Raw genomic sequence first — 23,315 nt, 5'->3', positions numbered from 1 at the left:
CTGCAGCAGAAGTTAATTTGTGTTGATTACAGTACTGACCTGGAGCAGTAGTTATTAATTCTGTGATGTAGTTTACAGTATAGACTTGCAGTAGTGAGTGCTAATATTGCAGCAGTAGTTGTTTATTCTGTAGTATAGTTTACGGTACTGACCTTCAACAGTAGTTGTTTATTTTGTAGCGTAGTCCACAGTATGGACCTGCAGCTGTAGTTGTTTATTCTGTAGTATAGTTTATGGTATTAACCTCCAGCTGTAGTTGTTTATTCTGTAGTATAGTTTATGGTATTAACCTCCAGCAGTAGTTGTTTATTCTGTAGTATAGTTTATGGTATTAACCTCCAGCTGTAGTTGTTTATTCTGTAGTGTAGTTTACGGTACTGACCTCCAGCTGTAGTTGTTTATTCTGTAGTGTAGTTTACGGTACTGACCTCCAGCTGTAGGTGTTTATTCTGTAGTGTAGTTTACGGTACTGACCTCCAGCTGTAGTTGTTTATTCTGTAGTGTAGTTTATGGTATTAACCTCCAGCAGTAGTTGTTTATTCTGTAGTATAGTTTATGGTATTAACCTCCAGCTGTAGTTGTTTATTTTGTGGTGTAGTTCACTGACATCCAGCAGTAGTTGGTTGTTCACTAGTGTAGTTTACAGTATGGATCTGCAGCTGTAGTTGTTAATTCAGTGGTGTAGTTTACAGTACTGACCTGCAATAGGAGGTGTTAATTTCACTAGTGTATTTTACAGTACTGCCCCAGCACTAGATGTTAATTCACTAGTGTAGATTAAATTACTGATCTGTAGTAGTAGGTGTTAATTCTTTAATGTAGTTTACAGTACTGACCTGCAGCAGTAGTTGTTTATTATGTAGTGTAGTTTATGGTCCTGACCTGCAATAGCAGGTGTAAATTTCCCTAGCGTATCTTTTAGTATTGCCCTCAGCACTAGATGTTAATTCACTAGTGTATATTACATTACTGACCAGCAGCTGTAGTTGTTAACCTTGTGATGTAGTTTTTTACGGTACTGACCTGCAATAGCAGGTGTGAATTTCACTAGTGTATTTTACAGTACTGCCCCCAGCAGTCGATGTAAATTAACTACTGTATATTACATTACTGACTTGTAGTAGTAGTTGTTAATTCTGTGGTATAGTTTACATTACTGACCTACAGCAGTAGTTGTTAATTCCGTATTGTAGTTTGCAATACTGACCAGGAGCAGCAGGTGTTAGTTCACTAGTTTAGATTACATTACTGACCTGTAGCAGTATTCGGAGTGCAGTCCAGCAGATAATGTAAGCCCATAGTGTGAACTTGGCTCTTGTGTAACTCTCAAGCTCTGCTTCATTCCCTCCATCCCCTCCTGAAGTTCTCTTCACTTCTTCTGCACTCTCATGAGTGTCTCTCTCCATCTTTCCCTACTTCATTTCATTCTTTGCACACTGTCTTCTCCACACACCTACAGGATCAGCTCAGGAAAATAGATGAACAAGCATACACCAAGCTCCATGCAGGGGTCTACACACTCGACAAACTTTCTGCTCCTAGTGCAGGTGGCTGTAGATTCAAGATGCAGAGATCCAAGAAATAAAGATCCAATATGTAGAGATCCAAGCTGTGGAGATCCAGGCTCTAGAGCTCTGAGCTGTAGAGCTCTGAGCTGTTGAGGTCTGAGCTGTAGAAATCCCGCCCTCTTCACCACAATACATGAATGGGGAAAACCCTGCCATGTTCTACACAGCCACAAGTGGGTGCCGTGACACATTTATATTATCACTACATTCTGTAAGTAACACGAAGGCAAAATATGAAACAAACAAACAAACAAATAACATAAATGTCAGGACAATTTTTATTGGACAGGTACATAATTATTTACATTTTACGTCAAAATATAAATAATGATTAAAACGAACTAGCTTGTTATTTTAAATTATTAATAATAATTTTGGTAACTAACTAACTAACTAACTAACTAATAAATAAATAGACAGTTGGAGGTAGGTGTTAATTCAGTAGTGTAGTTTGCAGAACTAAAAGTTGCATACATGAACATATCTTTCTTTCTAAGTGGAATACAAACATACATGAAGTGATTATAAAACTGATTAATTAATAATTGATACACACAACACATCCTAATACTCAAGAGATTCTGAAAACCAGAAGTTAAATGTTGATGACACCCTCTCGTCCACAACTGCTTATCGAGGATGAATGCAGTCCAACAGCGCTATCTAGTGACTGTAGCTGGAGGTCACTGATGTCCAGCTCTAATTCTGAGCTTTTTATGATCTGGGAGAGTTTACATTGAAAGAGAGAGAAGTCGTAATCGATCCATAAACTTCTGAGACATCACACGAGACACACAGCTTCACAGTGTGAGGATGTATCAGAGGTTAATAGAGGGTTTTAGAACAAATATGCTATTTTAATTGGTTTTGATTTTATCACTCTTTACATTGTATCCGCCTGTCTGTATGTCCATCACTGTCTCCATCACTCTGTCTGAATGCCCATGTGCTTCTCTGTTCAAGGATTTGGCTGGATGTTTACAATATCTCTCCATTAAAAGAGATAGCCACCGTTAAAGAGTCTCCTACATTACTATGGCCTGAACGTTTGTCAGGTAACTGTCTGGTCAAATAAAAAATAAAAAATTGTTTGATGATGAGCAGCATAGGAAAAAGGGCGAGAGTTTTTTAAGGAAAAAAAAAGTATTTTCCCCCTACTAATTTTTTTTTCTTTGCATACTTGTCACACGTCAATAATTGAGATAATCAAGCAAATTTTTTATTTTGAGAATTGTGAAAAAGTAATTGCCCCCTTGCTAAATCATAAATAAACTGTGATTTTTGGAAAGCTGAGTTAAATTCCACTCACCACACACAGGCCTGATAACGGCCAGATCTGTTGAATCAAGAAATCACTTGAATATAACCTGTCAGACAAAGTGAAGCACACGAAAAGATCTAAAACAGCAACATGATCTAAAAGAAAAAAATCAATAACGGATGAGTAAGATATGACATCTTATGTTTTGAAAGGCCATTCCAAAGAGCCATTTCTAAGGCTTTGGGACTCCAGTGAACCACCACGAGAGCCTTGATCCACATATGGATAAAATTTGGAACAGTGGTGAACCTTAACAGGAGCGGCCGGCCTACCAAAATTACCAATGACGATTCATCCAGGAGCTCGTAAAAGAACCCAGAAGAACATCTAAAGAACTGCAGGCTTTACTTACTTCAGTTAAGGTCAGTGCTCATGATTCAACAATACGAAAGGGACTGGGAGCAAAAAATGGCATCCATGGGGGAGTGCCAAGGCGAAAGCCGTGGAAATTCTATTTCTATTTTTATTTACATTTTTATCCTAGTTAAATTCAAATTTTGTTATCGTATTTCTTTTATTCATATTTATTTTTATTTATTTTTAAGGTCACTGGCGGTCATATAAGCATTTCACTGCATATTGTACTGTGTATGACTGTGTATGTGACAAATAAAATTAGAATTTGAATATTTGAATTTGAAAACCACTGCTGACCAAAAAGAACACAAAGTTCCCTTTCAAAAGATACACTTGATGCTGGGAAGTATGGGAACATCTTCTTGTGTTGCCGGTTGTGAAGCATGTGTGTATTAAACACGCCAAATTTTTGGCTTATATAACCTCAGTCAGGTGACGTCATCTGATGAAGTGCACCTGCAGGTTATAAATAGGAGTGAAACATTCCTCAGATCTTTTTGTCTTCAGGACTGACTTTGTGTTTGCGTGTGTTTGTTTACAAAGCAAATTAAGAAAGTGTTTAACTTACTGATATGGAGTTTCAAGGGGCGCGTAGGATTCCCTTCGAGAATGAATCCCCCAGGAGGTCGGTGTTCATGCTCTGCCACTACTGGTATTTCGGGCAATACCGGTCTCCAACGAAATGTTTTTTTCCCTGCTTCCTGCATGTTTCAGGATGACGAACATCTAACACCCCCGTCTAACCGAGCCGCCAAGACTTCTGCCCCTTTCGGAGAAACTGGCAGCGTGGAAGCTAATGCCAAGTATATCTCCTTGGGTACTAAGCACTGTAGAGAGAGGCTACAGGATTCAGTTCTCACATCGCCCTCCACGCGGAGGACGTGGTCTCCACTTCCGTGAAACTGGAAAGGTGACTGACTCTGGAGTGACAGATCTGCTGACTCTGGAGTGACAGATGTTGCTGGGAAAAGGGGCCATAGAACATGTTCCCCTACCAGACAGAGAGTCAGGCTACTACAATCGGTATTTCTTGGTTCCCAAGAAGAACGGGGGGCTGTGTCCAATTTTAGATCTTCACGGGCTAAACCGCTATCTGAAAAAATAAAAATTTAAAATGTTGACTGTCAAAGTGATTGTTTCTCAAATCCAACCAAGAGATTGGTTGTGACAGTCGATCTGAAGGAAGTGTACTTTCATATAGAAATATTGCCACAACACAGGAAGTTCCTGAGGTTCACTTTCGAGGGCAAAGCTTACCAGTATCGGGTCCTTCCATTTGTTCCACCCGACAGTGCTTCGACATTGTCCTATCGTCCTAGCTCATCTCTGTTCCTTAGGATAGAGACTCAACGCCAAGAAAAGCATGCTCTTTCCTGTTCAGAGGACAACATATTTGGGTGTCACATGGGATTCGATCGCAATGCGGGCACAGCTGTATCACGCTCATGTTTCATTCTCAACACCCTCAAGAAAATCAAGCTAGACCAGAAAGTGCCCCTTCATCACTTTCAGAGATCTTTAGGTCTCATGGCAGCTGCATCCACGGTGATACCTTTGGGCCTTCTGCATATGACAGTGTTTCAGTTGTGGCTAAGAGCCAGGGGATTTCACTCGAGGGCCAATCCCCACAGGCAAATAAGGGTTCCGCACCAGGGGCTTTGTACCCTTTCTATGTGGTTCAGACCCCAGTTTCTGACTCTGGGTCCCACTCTAGGTCCGTCTTGCCGTCCAGCCCAAGGGAGCTGGAGCGTTCATCTTCTCGCGTGGCACATCAATTGCCTCAAAATTGGGAAACTCCACCCCGAAGTAGTCAGTCAACCTAGACTTTGCCCCTGGGTTAGTCAAAGCTATTCTGCATCCTCACCCAAACTATCTTCCGAAAGTTCCATTCTCAACCATGCACCCAGTTGTTCTTGAAGCATTCTGTCCTCCGCCTTTTACAGCTCCGGAGCAGGAAAGACTTCACTTAACTCTGTCCAGTACGTGTTTTTCAGATTTACGTCCACCACACTAGCCAGTGGCGTGAGTCAGAGCAGCTTTTCATATGCTACGTGGGCCGCAACCGGGGGGCGGCCGCCACTAGACGAACGCTGTCACATTGGGTGAGAGATGCTATTGCCCTAGCCTACGAGGCGCGTGGTCACACTTTGCCTCTAGGAATCAGGGCTCATTTGACCAGAGGGATTGCTTCATCTATTGCGCTGGCAAGAGGAGTCCCCTTGCAGCAGTGTGTGATGAGGCAGGTTGGTCCTCTCCGCACACATTTGTTAGATTTTATAGTTTGGATGTTCATGCTACTCCGGCTCACAGGTCCTCGAGTCAGCCTCCCAGAGCTAGATTTGAGACCTCCTTGGATATTGTGCGCACACGCAACACAACCCTGGGACACTTGCAGTGTGGCAGCATTGGTATTCTCGTTCCCATAGTGTTTTCATGCAGTATTGAGTGTAGCTTTTGAAAGGGAACGTCTTGGGTTACTTTGCTTTAACCCTGTTCCCTGATAAATGCAGCACTGCTTGCGTGACTGGACGTCCTTTCAGACACAAATTTACATTACACTACACCCTAAAAAATGCTGGGTTAAAAACAACCCAAACTGGGTTGTTTTTAACCCAGCTGCTGGGTAACTATTGGACTAACTAAATGCTGGGTTAATTTAACCCAGCAAAATGGGTTATTTTTTTAACCCAGCAAAATGGGTTAAATATTCAACCCAAATGCTGGGTCATATTTAACTATAATGCTGGGTTAATTCTACCACATAAATTGGTTAAATGTTCCACCCATATATTGGTTCATTGTAACTGGAATGTTGAGTTAATTCCACCTCACAAATAGGTTATTATTTTCATGTTTTACAGTGAATCTGTAAAAAAAAAAAAAACTACCCACGTCTATTAAACAGTTAAATTACCTTGATATACTGGTTTATTACAACAACAAAAAAACTTAAAAGTTTTGCAAACCATACATATATGCAATAAACAACATCCTATTAAATGCTCATAGAAAAAAACATTTATTTTTCAAAAGCACAAGAACAGATAATCAACAGTGACATCATTACTATACTATTACTCACAAGGGCAGAATGGAGTAAAAACACAAATAGGCTGAGGCAGCTTCTACAGAGCAGGATCTCTCTGTGACATTAGATATCTTTTCTGCAGAACAAAACTATCCAGCCCTGGTTCCGTTTTAACATACAAACACTGTCTATGACTTTTCAAGTAGGCCTCGCTATTTCATAGCAACATTACAAAAAGCCCTATACAGGTGCACACTACTTTAAATAGTTAATGTCAAAAATATCAAATGCCTTGAAGCACACATCAACCGCCCCGAGTAGTGTGTATTGCTCCAGAGCCTGTCCCACCAGAATGACGAATGCCTGAGAGCAGCGCTGGTCATCATCTCCCAACGTCAGGATGTACAGTAGGGGTACGGCCTTGACACTTCAGCCTGCTGGAGGTATTCCACCATGTTGGTGCCAACCTTAGAAAGAAATTAAAGAAAGTTAAAAATTTGTTGAATAACAAAGATTAAACTGAATAAGACTATCAATTTAATGTGTAATAGGATTTATACTAAATAAAAATGACAAAGCTAGGGTATAGATAACATGAAACAAAAACATGGAGACAGCTACTACCAAAAATAAAATAAGCAAAATAAGCATTGGCTTTAAAGCTCATATATATATATATATATATATATATATATATATATATATATATATATATATATATATATGAGCTTTAAAGCCAATGCTTTAGTGGTCTGTGTTGATTTTAAGCTAATTACCGAGGAGATGCATTGTCATAGCTGGGGTCATACTGGCACATTACAATCACCCAAATATTAATACTTCCATCTAGTAGTTATCTGTACAGCTGACTGATAGTTCATTTAGTCTGAGTTACAAGCAACTTTGGTTAAAGAGGGCTACCTGGTTAGCTTACATGCAGCAGTCATATTTGCATACTACTTGCCAAAGGGGGAAAGGTGTAAAATTTATCAATTCAATGTCCTCTGCAACTGATCCAGAATGCAGCAGCACGACTCGTTTTTAACCTTCCCAAGTTCTCCCACACCACCCCACTCCTCCGCTCCCTGCACTGGCTTCCTGTAGCTGCCCGCATCAAATTCAAAACACTGATGCTTGCCTACAAAGCCAAAAATGGCCCAGCACCCACTTACCTCTCGCAGCTAATTACACCACGCACTGCACCACGTTGCCTCCGATCCTCCAGCACTGCTCGCCTCATCCCACCATCTCTCAGGGATCGAGGGCGGCATTCATCCAGGCTCTTTTCTGTTCTGGCACCTAGGTGGTGGAATGAACTTCCTCTAGATGTCCGTACATCAGAGACTTTGACTATCTTTAAACGACGACTCAAGACTCATCTGTTTCTCCAGTACTTGGACTAACCCCCCTCCCCCCCAAAAAAAAAAAAAAAAAAAAAAACTCAGTTGTGTTGGACTAATGGTACTTAGTTATTAACTTAGTTAACCCAGTGTAAGTATGTATCCAATGTTGTAAACATTAAAGCACTTTTTGTAAGTCGCTCTGGATAAGAGCGTCTGCCAAATGCCTAAATGTAAATGTAAATGTAAATGTAAAATATTGTTATAACTCGGGAGAAACGCGGGCGACTTTTGACCGCGGAGTAAATTACTAGCTAGTGAAAAACGGGAGGGTTAGCAGGTGTGTATATTTGTGAGAGGGTCAGTGTTTTGTAACACCCCAGCATTTTATTCTCTCAAACAGTGAGATTAATAAAGTTCTAATGTTAACTAAATGCTAGCGTCATGCTAATACTACAGTTACAGTTTCGTCACCCTGCAAACATTCTACAGAGAAAGATAAAAAGCTTAAACATCTTATCCGTTTCCTTCACACACAGGTGGGGTTCTGTGGCTAACTATAGCAGCTACTGTCAGCTAAATTATCTTACCTCAGACCAGCCTGAACGTTTAAGTGTAACATTAACACGGTAACAGTAATAAATCTCACATATAGTAATAATTTTTCAGTCATATGTGACTTAGGTGAGTGAACATGTGTATACAGACCTTGTATTTAACGTCATTTTCCCTTAAATGAACCGTCATCAGCGGTGTGGGAGCTCAAGAGAGACACGAAGCTCTGACTGACAGCCGCTGAATCCACCGGTGAACTTTGGGGGAGGAGCCAAGCAAACTTCAACCCAGCAGCTGGGTTACACAAAAACTACCCAACTCTCTGTAAATAACCCAGAAAAATGACCCAACAGAGGAAACCCAGCGCTTGGGTAGAAAAAACAACCCAGCGTTTTTTAGAGTGTACATTCTTATTTTGTTGCATATACACTCTTGCAAATCAAAGTTTATTATTATTATTATTATTATTATTATTCTGTTTAAATTTTTCCCCCTCTTTTCTGTTATTTGCATAAAGTAGAAGAGGTTTAGGATACATTTCACTGAGTGTTGTACCTGTATAACTATGCATGTGATAAATAAAGAATCTTGATCTGAGGAATGTTTCCGGTTCACTCCTATTTATAACCTGCAGGTGCACTTCATCAGATGACGTCACCTGACCGAGGTTATATAAGCCAAAAATTGGCGTGTTGGATACACACATGCTACACAACCGGCAACACAAAAAGATGTTCCCATAGCGTTTTCACGCAGCATCTTGGGAACAAGGTTACAGCAAAGTAACCCGAGACGTTGTTTTAGGCAAATATTCCATGGACCGGCGAGACAAAAGTTTGTGACCTTAAGCTCAAGCGCACTTGGGCTCTGCAGCAGGACAATGATCTGAAACAAACCAGCAAGTCTACAAGTCTATTTTTTTTAGTCTAAAAAAAAAAGAAACAAACAAATTTTGCTGTTGCAGTGGCCTAGTCAAAGTATGGACTTAAATCTCATTGTGATTCTTAAACAGACCATTCATGCTCGAAAATTATCGCAAACGCTTCATTGCAGTTGTTGCCGTCAAGAGTGGCACAACCAGTTATTAGGTTTAGGGGCAATTGCATTTTTTTACATTGGGCCAGACAGGTTTGGACAGCTTTTTCTCTTAAGAAATGAAATCATCATTTAAAAACTGCATGTTAACTGTGCATTTATACGTCCTGTTCAGCATGTTATATTCATAACATGACTTCAGCACTACATTCATGTACATACACATATACTTTACTCTCTTTACAATACTTACTGCAGCTCTTGTACATGTGACATCCACACCCCTAAAAATATCTCCCCCAGAGCTCCATATCTTCATCTGTAGCTGATTCTAAATAGGCTGTTTATGCGCTTCTGGTTAGATTAATGAAATGAAATTAATGACTGCTGCAGTTAAACTTACTAAAGAATGAACAAATTAATGAATAAATAAATGAATCTCTATCTATTTATGTATACTCACACTCCTTACCATCTCCGGCTGAACATCAGTAAGACGAAGGAGCTGGTGGTGGACTTCAGAAAGAGACAACAGGATCACAAACCCCTCATCATCAATGAAGCCCCAGTGGAGAGGGTGAGCAGCTTCAAGTACTTGGGCATCCACATCTCCGAGGATCTGACATGGACTGAGCATATCTGTGCTCAGACGAAAAGGGCAACGCAGCGTCTGTACTATCTGAAGAAGTTGAGGAAGTTTGGGGTGTCCTTAAGGCTTTCTACTCGGGCACTGTTGAAAGCATCCTTACACAGAACATTTCATCCTGGTTTGGGAATAGCTGCCCTCCAGAGAGTGATCCGGGCAGCTGAACGCTGCTGCAGGTTAACTCTCCCTTCCATGCAGGACACCTACACCAGGAGATGTAAAACCAGGGCAGCTTGGATCATTAAGGATTTTTCGCACCCCAATAACGGACTGTTTAAACTTCTGCATTGCGGCAGAAGGTTTCGGGTCATTATGGCCAGAAACGGAGAGACTCAGGATGAGTTTTTATCCACAGGCGATTAGACTCCTCAATCAATCATGATGTGCTACTCTCCATTCATAGGACTTTTATCAGTATACTTATACACTGCTGTGCTGACATTGCACATTGCACACTGCACATTGCACTATAAGCATTACTTGCACTACATTCTTATCTTGTTGCATATACACTCTTGCAAATCAAAGTTTATTATTATTATTATTATTATTATTATTATTATTATTATGTTTACATTTTCCCCCTCTTTTCTGTTATTTGCATAAAGTAGAAGAGGTTTAGGATACATTTCACTGCGTGTTGTACCTGTATAACTATGCATGTGACAAATAAAGAATCTTGATCTTAATCTAATCATATGTGTGTCCTGTACTAAAGACACACACACACACACACACACACACACACACACACACCTACACACACACACACACCTACACACACACACACACACACACACACACACACACACACACACACACACACACCTACACACACACACACACACCTACACCACCACACACAGAGGTGAAGTTTTAGTGTAATTCCACCATCCACCACTAGATGGCCTGATTCTCTATCTAATCATCCGGAGAGTTTGCTCTTGGCTCTTTATATTGTGTTTACATGCTGACGTTTAACCCCCTTAAAAGTATTTGGAGGAATTGACGTCATCGTTCCAAACGCGTTCTATAACCTCATGATGACATAATAACTGAAAGAAATTGATTCTTAATAACGATATTAACTGAACAAATCTGATGAAGCACACTGTTTATCTCAGTAGAGATCTAAGTGGTTAAGGGCCTCGCTCAGGGGTTCACCAGGGTGCTGAGGTTTGAACCTGGAACACTCTGACCAGTAGTTCAACCACTATCTTAACCACTAAGCTACCCCCGCCCCATTATTATTATTATTATTATTATTATTATTATTATTATTATTATCACTACTAATAATAATAATAATAGTAACATGATAGACATATGTTATTATTATGATTATTATGATTATGATTATTAATATTATCACTAATAATAATAGTAACATAATAGACATATGGTATTATTATTATTATTATTAGTAGTAGTAGTAGTAGTATCACTAATAATAATAGTAACATAATAGACATATGTTATTATTATTATTATTATTAGTAGTAGTAGTAGTAGTAGTATCACTAATAATAATAATAGTAACATAATAGGCATATGCTCTCAATTACAATCACACCACCACACAGTACTGACCCACACATTTGGTTTTTACACACACACTGGACATTCTGAACATTTGTTTACACTATTGGCCACTGCACAACTACACTTCGTGGTCATCAAATCACTCCATCACAAGTCACTTTAAATAAATCACTTTAAGCATATTTGCACTGCATAAGTCACTTTAAATATGTGGATTGCACAACCATGGACATTACTATTTTTTTATTACCATTTATTCGGCTGCTCTTATTGTTTTACATTTTTTTCATATATTTTCCATATATTTTTCTATATTGTGTATTTTTGTGTATCAGTTTTTTATTTTTTACTTTTATTTGTATATTTTTATTTTATTCTTCCCTAGTTAAACTTACCCTTTATTTGAATTTTCATATTTATTTCCTATTCCTATTCTTTTATTCTTAGGTCACAAGCAGTTGTCTAAGCATTTCACTGCATATCGTACTGTGTATGACTGTGTATGTGACAAATAAAATTTGAATTTGTCATTATTATTATTATTGTTAATAATAATAATAATAATAATAATAATAATAATAATAATAATAATAATATATGCCTATTATGTTACTATCCTTGCTACTTGATGTTAAAAAAAATAAGGATCAATAAAATATCTATATATCTATGGCTTTCTTTCTTTTTTATATAATAATAAAATAATAATAATAAAAATAAATACAAATTTCTTTCTTTCTTTCTTTTTTGATAATTCTATCTATCTATCTATCTATCTATCTATCTATCTATCTATCTATCTATCAACCTTTTTTAGTAATGAATGTTGGATGGGGGTGGTCTTTAACGAAGAGGCGTGGCCTGTACAGAAGGTGGGCGGTGAGTAGACAGTTTAAGGGGCGGGGTTTCCTGCTCGTAGTGTGAGTGACCGTGTGTGTGTGAGAGAGTGCAGACTGGAGGGACTCTCTCTCTCTCTGTGGATTAACTGCTACATTTGTTTCCTTCTCGGAGCCGTGATGTTTCACACGTGAGTTACTCCGCATGTTTCTGTCTCCAGCGTTACTCTGTAACACTCACACGGGCTTTAAATACCAGAGTCAAGGGAATGGAAGCCTTTACACGGAGCCTGAGCCGCAGAGATACTGTACTATTATTATTATTATTATAGTAGTAGTATTTGTAAGTGTGTTATCTATGATTGTTACTAACATAGAAAGTGAGTGTGTGTGTGTGTGTGTGTGTGTGTGTGTGTGTGTGTGTGTGGTAAGAATTTCCACCCAGCTGTTGTTTTTCATACCTGTGTATACTGGGAGTGATGGGACAGAGTGCACAGCTGTATGGTGGAGGGAACTGGGAGAACTCTCACTGCATCTTACCTGATGATTCACAATGCATGTTTACACTCATGTTTACACTCATGTTTACACTCATGTTTACTCCATTCGGATTTATCCCTATTTGTTTACGCAGTCTGTGTTAGTTTGTATTGTTATAGCTCTCACTTTAGTGCACTGTATCCGATAATGGTTTAAATGTTGTTGGAAAACAACCTGATGCTGGACACGAAGTTTAAAAAAGTGTCACTAAGTTGCAGGTTTATTGATCATTAGTCCAGATGTAGACAGTGAGCTCATGTGTACTTCTGTATAGTCAGTACAGTGTATCAGGAGCGTGCCGCTGTTATCATTTATAAACATCTAGCGTTGTTATTTATACATCTGTAGCTATGTTTCATTTTATCAATGATATTATTGTACAAAGTGTACGTTATTTTTTTTCTTGGATTTTTCTTTCTTATATCTTTCTATCTTTATATATATATATAAACACTTACAAATGTATACACACTTCAGGAAAGGCAAAACTTAAAAATATTTTAATAATAAATGTATTTCTGTACCTTATACGGTGTGTACATATATACGAATACTATGTTAATAATATGATAAGATTATTAATATTATATTCATATAATATACATCATACTATTTTCCTTTCCTGAAAGAAAACAGGAAAAACAGGAAATATCGTCAAATCTTGTTTATGCCATGTTTGAGCAAAAACCCTCTTGCTGGAACACCCAGTGATGAGTTTTCTAGTGCCGAAAGTTTAGTACCCTTTTATTTTCACATACTAGCTCTGCGTTATAATACGTGTGTTCCATCTGTGCTGAAACAGTGGTGAATGCTCCAAAATTCTTGGTTTTCTGTTCCAAGAATTGTTGATCTCCTTGAATTGTTGATTGAAGTTCTCAGGTGCAAAGTTTAAATTCAGCATCTGTTTAAACTTTAAAACTGCATCCTAACCCGTTGATTTCTGGAGTCGTTCTTATACCTATAGTGTTGTTCACATGATACTAAACAAAGCTTGGTTTTGAGCAGTGCAGCTATCTGTCCAGACTTTGCTCTGACCACTATGTGTGTGTTTGTAATATCTGTTCTGTTTGCAGGAACTGCCACCGCCGCTGAGGACGTGTGCGGAATCTGATTAAATCGAAGCGAGTTTGCGGTTTCACTCGTCCATAGCGAGCTGGCTGCGGCTGGGATGTTCTCCAGCGGGATGCTGCAGCAGAGCAGCCTGGGAAACAAGCGCTCAAATATGGGCATTACGCGACTCTCCAGCTCACACTTCTTTCCCCCAGGATCAGAATCAAGTTCACGAGCCTCGATATCTGGCTTGATTAAGAGCGACTCCCTGAGCTCTATCAGCTCAGACCCGGAATACATCATGCAGCTTGTCAATGATGTCCGGAAATTCGCAGATGTGTTGCTTCGCCTCAAGGAAGCGTTTAACTTCAAAGGTGAGAGGCTGTTTACCGTGATTAAGAAATCTTCAAAGTTCTCACTCAAAATTCTGTGGTCAAACCTTGAAAGTGCTGTCCAGCTGTAAATATTTTTTGTCCTGGAGATATCACAATGTTTGCAAATTTTAATCCTTTACATTTATTTTAAGTGTGTAAAGTTGCCAGTTCAGAAGTTATCAGTGTGGCCGGATCTCCAGTGACCTCAATCCCAAAGTTTTCACATGGGAAGAACATCAACATTTCCTACTTAAAAAAACAAAACAAAGTTGAACTTTCCTAGTTCTCAGCTCAAATCCTATACTAGTGGCTGTAGCCAATTCCCAGTGTTGTAATAATGTTCCCCCATCGTTCTCAGTCTCAAAGTTTTCACAATCGTAAAAACACCCATAATTTCATAATTGTTTAGACCAACCTTCTCATTCTTAAAGCTATAAAATCAGTTGGACCCTCGGTGTCAGTCCAACAGTAATTACAGTTTCAAAGTTCTCATGTCTAAACTTAGGATAAGTCTTGTATCTCCAAAATTGCGGGTTACAAAGATTAAACAGTGCTTTCTGACCTAAAGTTCTTTGACCCAAAGATTTAACTTTGGTTAAACCCTCAGCGTTCTCAGGTTCAGGTAACAACAATAGTTATAGATGTCACTTTCTCTTGTTCTGAAATTTTATCAATGGTTATTGTTTAAAATCTATAGACACTGTTAGTTTAGTCAATTTTTTTCAAAACCTTTTGAACCCCTTAAAGTTCTCCCAGAGTTCTCATTCCATACTTACTTTAAAATGATACTTATGTCACATTAATGGTTATTTTAAATCGTGGGTGGGCCAGTATCCACAGTGGCCAAACTTCAAAGTGATCAAAATCTTTAAAAACTCCCAGACTCAAAATTATCATACTGGCTCAGACCTCAAATTTTTACATTTCTATAAATTTGGGACAATACTATTAGTATTGTTTTTAGTCCAGGGGTAAGTACAATGATGTAAGATCCAAAGTTCTCATTTTTGAAGTTTTAACAATGGTTATAATAAACCATCAATCTTCTCAGATTGGTCACCAATCTTTAGAAGATATCTATAACCTTGGTCGAACCACCATTATTCTCAGTAAGAAATGTAATGAAATATATTGCTATGCTTATATGTCCATAAATCCTATACTATACATGAAGTCATAGTTTTTAGCTCTAAAATTATAGGTTCCAAAAATGTATGAAATGGGAACTTTGGTTAGACCGCTAGTGGTCTTACTCCCAAAGTTTTCACAATGAGCCCCAACATTATTGCAGTGGTCAATCCACTGTGAAAAGCTATGAAAATGTCTGAACCCCCAACGTCCTAATGTGAAACTAATTACAATGATTGATGATCCAAAGTTTCATGTAGGCAAAGTGTAACAATGGCGGTAGCTCCAAAACAGTTGGTCCTAAAGTTCTAACATTGTTTAGATTCCCAGTATTGATGTTTCCATCTAAACTATTAAAGTCTAGAGTTTCAATAAGATTCAGATATTTTTATTCAGTATAATGTATACTTTACATGTATTGTGGAATTTTCCTTGGTGTTTCGTCACAACATGACGCACACATCACACAAATCAAGTGATATTACCACCTCAATATCCAATATACAGTATAAGGGTTCAATATCCTTGACCCAATGACAGAAAAAAGTTGTAAATCAGTTCTCATGTTTAAGATTTAACAATCTCATTTCCTAAGTTAAAAAAGGGTTTGCTAGCCTCATTAAAAGATACCATCAGTCTGAAGGTGACACCAGTGGTTAAAGGATTCAACATTCTTGTTTCTAAAGTTATAACAATGGTGCTGGCTGGAAAAGTCTTGGTTTTGACTGTGGCTAAACCCTCAAAGCTGTTACAGTATCGTGGTCAAATCCCTCAAGTCCATTCACTTATAGTACAGCCTGAGTCTTCAAAGTCCTCGGTGCTAAAGCTAAACAAGTTGATTGCACTACTATTGTTCTCCATCTGACTGTGTTTGTGATGCTTGAAATGTCTTAGAGCTAAAGTTATAATTTTGGGGTTTATCTCAAAACGTCTTGGTGCCAAAGCTGGAAAATGACTCAACCCCATTTTATCAAAAAAATCTTTTTTTTTTTACTCTTACAGGGTTGAAAAGCATATCAGAGTTCTCAATCTCAGTGATATCAATGGAAAATATTAATATTCTCTCTTTAGGAGTTTCTTCAAGAGTTTGTTTGCGTAGGCAACACTTTTTTTTTTTGCAAAGATCTCAGGATAAACTCCAGCATGTTGAGATGTTGCAGACGGTGTCCTGTCAAATCCGAATGAGTCCCTTGGAAGTGTGAGTAAGATAATGGAAAGAAACCCTAACCCAGCGACAAACACAACAGCGTAGCACATTTCAGTACTTTTGTAGTGATGAGGTATGAGTTGAGGTAGTAAGGCGAGAAATAGTAAACGCTGCTCAGTATCATTTTAAAATACGATATCGTAAAGCATGATAGAAGGCTGTTGATGAGATGTTTTCAGGGTACAAACTCGCTCTTGGTTCTTTGATTCATGTCTTGTGATGTGTTTAACTCTGAGGTCATGCTAGATGTGTTTGCCTTCGTCCGCTCGGTCACTAACCTGCGGCTGGTTCATGGGCAGAATTCAAACCCAGTAAAGTGAAATAACAGGAGTTACCTTGATACTGTAGTGGGATTTGTAGTGGGATTTAACAACACTACAGGGAAGAGTAACGGAGGGGTTAGGTGGGGTTTTTGGAGAAGTTGAGAGGTTTTTCTTTAACTTCTATTTAGACAGAAGGAATAACAGAGAGGAAAGAGGTAGAAAGAGCAGTAGTTGTATGTTCAAAGGCCAGGGTTTAGGATTCAGCGAGCCAATTTTAACCCTCAAATAGCCAGCCTCATGCTTGGTATGACTGAAATAAAAGAGAATTGCATAAAAGCGTCCATCAAATAGAAATGTAGGGGGACAGATGGAGAGCTGAGGTAGTTTCCTAAGAACTCCATTTCTGTCATTTCACTTCTACATGGCAGCTCTTATAAAGCTGCATGTAAAGCTACAGGCTAATCCAGGCTCATGGGTAGATTTCAGCATTGTGATGAATTACTCTTGGAGGGGAAAAGGGGCAGGAAAGGCATCCCATCTTGATATTTAAATTGTGAATTCCTGCATTGTTGGAGTACTCAGCGGGGTAAAAGAAGACTCGCGAATAGTACACTACTCCATAATTAAATACCTTTTTTTTTTTTTCATCCACTCCTTTTGCTAATCTCAAGTGAAGCGTTTGGAAACCTTTAGGGAAATGATGAAAGAGTGACTGAAGATTAAGAGGGCGGCTGCTCTTGCGTGTGTGATTACCACATTCCAGGTCCTGTGTGGTTGAGCTCGGCTTGGACCGGACCCAGCTCGCTAATCCTGACCCGAATACACCCTGCGGTGTTGCCATTAATCCAGAATAGCAGTAGAATGTTAATATTGTTGTTGTGGCCATGACGTTTCTGCTCAGGTTCTTCAACTTCCTGTGCGTTTGGGGTTCAGGAGACTTTACAGTAATAATATCTGTAAAACTACCTTGTACTTTTTCAGAGAGTGATGCGGTGATGGAATCTGTAAATGTGTACTCGTGGGTAAACAAGAACAAAGTTTGTTTTTTGCTTGGGTTTTTATCTAGAGCTGTGATGCATTATTTTGAGTCTCAGTTTGAGCGCAGTGACTCTGAAAATAATATATTGGACAATGAAATAATATGAAATTCATAAACATTTAGAATTAGTTTTGGTGTTTAAGTCAAACCGGGAAAATTGAGATTTTATTTGAATTAGATGAATGGCCAAGTTATTAGTGATTCCCATGGAAAAGGCAGACGCTTTCACGCTGGTCAAGCCTATTCAAAAGTTATACCTACTTTTGAACGTTTTAAAGATGGCCGTATGTCCGGTGGCTCGGCGGTCGCTGCAGTTGTTCCCCGAACATTCAGTGAGTGGAACGCCTGATCCTTGAAAATTAACGGTTAACTCGTCCTCAACTTGCGGAAGCGACACATCTGTCTGTGAGAACTTGCGCATTACAGGAATGCGTCTGGGAGTTATCGCCACTTCCTCCGTACAATCCTGACCTCACTCCACATGTTTGGACCATTAAAGGGGTTCCTGGGAGGCCAGTGTTTCAGATTATGCCTTCGGTTTACTCGATGGTGTCCAAGCACTGGGGAAACCCTGGAATAAGTGCATTAGTGTAGCAGGAGATTATATAGAGAAATAAAGGCAGTTTTTTACTCTCCGAACTGTGTTCTGATTTTCTGCACAATCAAAAGTCCCGCTTTGGCTTGAACACCCCTCCTGTGTGTACATACTGTCGTGCAATTCACATCTAAGACACTAAGGTAGTAAGTCTTAAGACCTCTCCGTCTACAGATGCTGTAAAATTCTCAATTCTGATTGGTTGATTAAGGTTTATGTTAATATGTTATGGTTTCTGTAGTAAGGACTCATGGACAGGGACTGAGATTGTTCAGCTTTTAATTCTTAATTTATAGACAGAGTCTCCAGTTTCCTGATAACATAACTTTAAAGGCATCACACACCGTGGTTTGCTCCTTTCCTGATTCTGTTTTACGTTACATCTATAATTTCAAGTGGTTCCCGTTGACCTCGGGCGAAGGGAAGGGTTAAAAGCGACGGTGTTGGCGGTGATGCCGGCTCGAGTCAGGAGGAATGTTGTCTTTTGTTGGCGGGTGCTTGACCCCGCTCAGCCTGGAGAGCAGTTTGGAGAGCTAGCTGTGTGTGACTGCTACTTCTCACCGCCAGTGTTGATGCATTCCTCCGCCCACTCCCTCTCCTTCTCTCTCGGAAATAATGGGACAGCCCGGGATTTTTCACATAGTCTGAATATTTAAGAACGTGTCCCTCTTCCAAAAGCTTTCTTCTGCTCGACCACGAATCGCTTTTTAACCTCTTCGAGTTAACATTTGCTCTCAGCAAACTAATGATTACCCCACATCAAAGTGTGATGTGTGCAGCATATTCGTCATCCTTATGTAAGAAAGGAGCAGATAGTAACGGAGTAACTCGGCCCTCTGAGTCAACGGTTTCTGTTTTTGCTTTGTTGTAATCTATCTAAACACAGGAAAGGGCAAATTTAGGAGGGAAAAAAGGAGGCTAATTGGTTTGCAGGAAGAGAAACTCTACTCTGCGCTGTACTGGATAGTGGATTATAGTCTCAGAGCGAGCCTTATCGCAGGGCTGGCGCTGAAATAAAGACTAATTCCCTTGAAGAACGGACCGTGCCGATGACCCGCTCAGATCCGTGCCGCCAGACTTAACCTCGGTTCATTCACTCTGAGAAGGTTTGGGATTTGGATGCACTAGGTCAGATCAGGTGAAGATAAAAGGTGTCGAGAGTCTCAGGGGGGGGTAAAAAGATCCCTACGGTTAACACTGCGAGACATTAACGTTATCTGATTGCTGTCAGAAACTAGCGGTGATTTACTTCCTGTCTAAAGAGGTGAGAAAAACACTTCGGCTTTCTTTGTTACTCCGCATGGAAGATTTGTTCATTACTTGGGATTTTTTGAAATTGAAAACGTTTAGTAAATTTCAGCGGAATTACACTCCTTTCCTGTTGACGCGGACAGTCTAAAACAGCGTGATGAACTGTCAGTTAGCGGCTAAGCTGGTTAGTTCAATGTTTGCTCTTCGAACTAGAAATAAAATTCAGTCTTTCTTTAAAGTTTGTACTAGCTATAGTTGCTCGTTAGCTTTCTTTTTTGCTCGCTTTGTTACGCATTGTTAAGTTTGAAATATTTACTTTATACACTTGCAGTAAATTTTCTTCTGGACGTTCACTGGAGAAGATCTTAGGCTCACAATAGATTTGGATGCTCATACTCTACTACGCTTTGTACTTTAGTACTTTATCCACCGCCGCTTGTCACTTGAAGAACTTGAGGTTCCAAAAAGATCCCAACCCAAGAACAAACCTGGACTGTTCTGTTTATTTGGATTTCCTCAGTTCTGTGAATCGAATAGGAATGAATGAATGAATGAATGATTCTTCCGGTCCAGGATCAGCAGGTGGATATCAGCTGGCTCGTTATCCCTTATCCCAAGCTTCCGCAAACTTCTCCAACGTGGCACCGCGTTGGACGGAGCCGAGGAGACGGCGTGTCTGTGCCGCTCAAATTTTGTGAAACTGGAGGAGGCAGCAGAGAAAGAGTTTCTGTTTCCTCACGGCTGAAGCTCAGTGTCTGTGAAGTGGTTCTCATTAGAGGACATGGAAAACTCTTCGGCGGTTATTAAGAGAGGCCGCATTTTTGTGCTCTGTAAACGGCAACAAAAAGTTTCTTTTTGGTACAAGAAGTAATTCATTTAAAAAAATAATTAATATTGCCCACCTTTTATCATAGGTCGCATAGTTTTGCTTATTATTGCTTTTTCTCTTACAATCTTACAGTCACATATGTGTATTGGCTTAAAATTTTTTGTAAAGTAAATCCTCATGTCTTCAGAGTCCTGGGTTCATTCCTGAGCTCAGGTTACTGTTTGTCCTCCTGCTCTTCATGTTCATGGCTCTTCTCTCAGTTCCCACCATATCAGCATGAGAAGTCTACTACTTAACCCTTTAAAACCAAAGATAGGTCTCATGAATTTGTGTTTAATTTAGATTATTCTCAGCCGCAGATATTCCAGCGACACTTTCCTGGCTACAAGGTTCAGGATCCTGAAGTTTGGAATATCTTTGAACGCAGTTTCAGATGTTAGTTTCACATAAAGTTTGGGAGTTGTGATGCGATGAGGATGTATTCACTGCACTTGCTTTATGATTCAAGCCCTTTGATTCCGAGTTTGCATTACTTTGTGAACTTTCACATGTTCTGTTCCTGTCCCGTGAGTTTCCTACACCTTCTCGTGCCAGGTGAATGAGTTCGCCCTCAGGTGTGAGCGAGTGCGAGAATGCTCGTGTCCATGGCATCCCGTGTATGTCTCGTGGGTAGTCTCCTCCGGATATTCATTGCGTTCACTGAGCATTTACTGAAGATAAAAAAAAAAAAAATGTAAATCACAACCTTTTATCTAATAATTTGTAATCAGTCATTTCAAGTTATGCGCTAGTGACCAGGAAGTGTAAATCCAAGGCATTGTTCCAGGAAGCTGCTGTTGAGTTCTCGATTTCACCTGCTCAGGTTTGGATTCTGTCTCCTTTTGATGCATGTGATAAGATCAGCTAATCCCTCACAGGGAGATTAAGGTAAATTTAAAAGTTGTGGTTTAACACATGGTTTGGCTCATTTTGGAAATAGCGTTGAGTAGAAAAAGGAAGTCCGTGCATGGGAGGTTTTGGAGCTCGACATTGCTTCTTTTAAAGAAAATAATTATAATTAAATCCAAGCAAATTCCATAAACATTGGTTAACAATGGAAAAGAAAGTGAAAGCGAAGTGCCAGCAGGACCTTTAATGCTTTCTCTTGTTGTTTATATTGGACAGAAATGCATGTACACCCTGGTTAAGTCCCCTTTCCCACCCAAAGACCTGAGGAAAAATCATTTCTAAAGAGTTTTATTCCTACTTCAAGTATTTCGTTGCCATTTTTGGTCTGAAAGTTTTATCCCGACAGAAATAAGAAGTAGTGAACAGATTGCAGAACAAAATAAATATTACCCAATTTAACCTCAAATTAATTGTTCCTGATGGACCAAATTTCAGATTTGCTTCCTACTTTCTGTAAATAATGTCAAAGCAGGACTATTGATTGTACAGAATAACAGAACAAAGTCCTGAAAGTAAAAACTCCCTTTATTTCTCTAATATAATCCCCTGATACACTAATGCACTAATCACTAGCGCTTGGACACCATCAAGGAGGAACGTTTTCTCAGTACACCTGCTTCGTGTCTGAAATTCTGGCCTCCTGGGAGCTCCTTTAATGTCCCAAACATGTGGAAATGTCCTGGAGCGAGGTCAGGACTTTACGGGGGAAACGGCAATAACTCCCAACTTCCAGAGTTCCTGTAACGTGCAAGTGGTGTTGATGAACGAGTGTGTGTACAGTTCACACAGACAGATGTGATTCAGTTATCTAGGCGTTCGTCTCTGAATGTTCACGGTAGCGACTGCCGCGAGCTCCGAGCCACCGCAGGCGAGGAGTCACGGATGTACGATCTTCTTTAAAATGTTTGCACAGTTCAAATGTTTTGCGTCGACTAAGAGTCTCATCACCACACTGTGCTCGAAGTCTACTGTAAACGTCAATCACGTCAACGTACACCTTCGCTCACCAGAAATGTCATCACAAGTCCCAGCTTGACTTGAACGCCCCTCGTGTATACGTGTGTATACAGGCTGCCTGAGAAAGCGGTGTTCAGGCAGCGTTGAGCCGTTTAATATGTCACAGGGACTTGTTTTTCTCGTATATTCCAGGCGGTGGTTATACAGACGCTGCATGTTATGGGTCAGCGAACAGCAGTTAACTGGAAGCTCCAACAACAGGCTGTTGTAAATCAGAGGCAGTGCTGTGATTGAAAGTGATTTAAACCTCATTCACTTTATGAGTTTATTGTCTCTGCGGTGCGCAGCTTCAGGAAGAAACCCTGCCATTCAGCAGAGGGTGGAATAAGGCGCGCTTCAATCCTCCGTACGCTCCTACAGCCACGACCGGGTCTGCTTCAGAATTGCAGCTCTGCCATTCAGACTCGCTGATGTGCGCCTGAAGCTCTTTTGTCTCCGCTATCATCTCCAGTGTTTTTGTTCTTCCAGCACACTGGCAGGAATTGGCGCGAGCCTCGTTTTCCCATGTAAGAATAGCAGGGAGTTTTGAGATCTATGATCTCCTGGGAGAGAGAGTTGCAGCCAGCTCTCTGAGACGCAATCGTTCTTTCTCTTTTCTCTTTTTTTTTTTGACGTGGTGATGCTTTGGAGGTCACCTTAAATGGCAATTCAGCAAACGCTGCTCTCTCCAGCTTCCAGACCTAAACAGGAGCCGGAGTTCAACCTGTTTTATGGATTCGAGAAACGGCCACTTCGGATTGTCCTGTCGTGACGGGATGGTTGTAGCATTGAGACGTCTCTCTCTTAATGATGTCTACACAATGGCTGTGGGGGGGTTTGTGAACTTCCACAGAGGTCGTGACCCTG

General features: G+C 39.8%; 2 protein-coding genes across 2 annotated transcripts in view; one reads left to right on the top strand and one right to left on the bottom strand.

The window, feature by feature from the left end:
- LOC128520320 (uncharacterized) overlaps nucleotides 1-1,600 on the bottom strand; it is a 57,181-nt gene extending 55,581 nt beyond the window's left edge. The window contains exon 1 of the mRNA XM_053494509.1: nucleotides 1,254-1,600. Coding sequence (XP_053350484.1) covers nucleotides 1,254-1,406 — 153 coding nt within the window. The 5' untranslated portion in view covers nucleotides 1,407-1,600. The remainder of the gene's footprint in view (nucleotides 1-1,253) is intronic.
- A 10,754-nt stretch (nucleotides 1,601-12,354) lies between these two features.
- Nucleotides 12,355-23,315, top strand: part of arhgap29a (Rho GTPase activating protein 29a) — a 54,880-nt gene continuing 43,919 nt past the window's right edge. The window contains exons 1-2 of the mRNA XM_053494597.1: nucleotides 12,355-12,419; nucleotides 13,842-14,192. Coding sequence (XP_053350572.1) covers nucleotides 13,937-14,192 — 256 coding nt within the window. The 5' untranslated portion in view covers nucleotides 12,355-12,419; nucleotides 13,842-13,936. The remainder of the gene's footprint in view (nucleotides 12,420-13,841; nucleotides 14,193-23,315) is intronic.

Source organism: Clarias gariepinus, chromosome 4 (assembly GCF_024256425.1).
Source record: "Clarias gariepinus isolate MV-2021 ecotype Netherlands chromosome 4, CGAR_prim_01v2, whole genome shotgun sequence".
Classification (NCBI taxonomy): Eukaryota; Metazoa; Chordata; class Actinopteri; order Siluriformes; family Clariidae; genus Clarias; species Clarias gariepinus.
The sequence above is the reverse complement of the archived record's forward strand: the minus strand, read 5'-3'. Positions and strand labels throughout refer to the sequence as shown.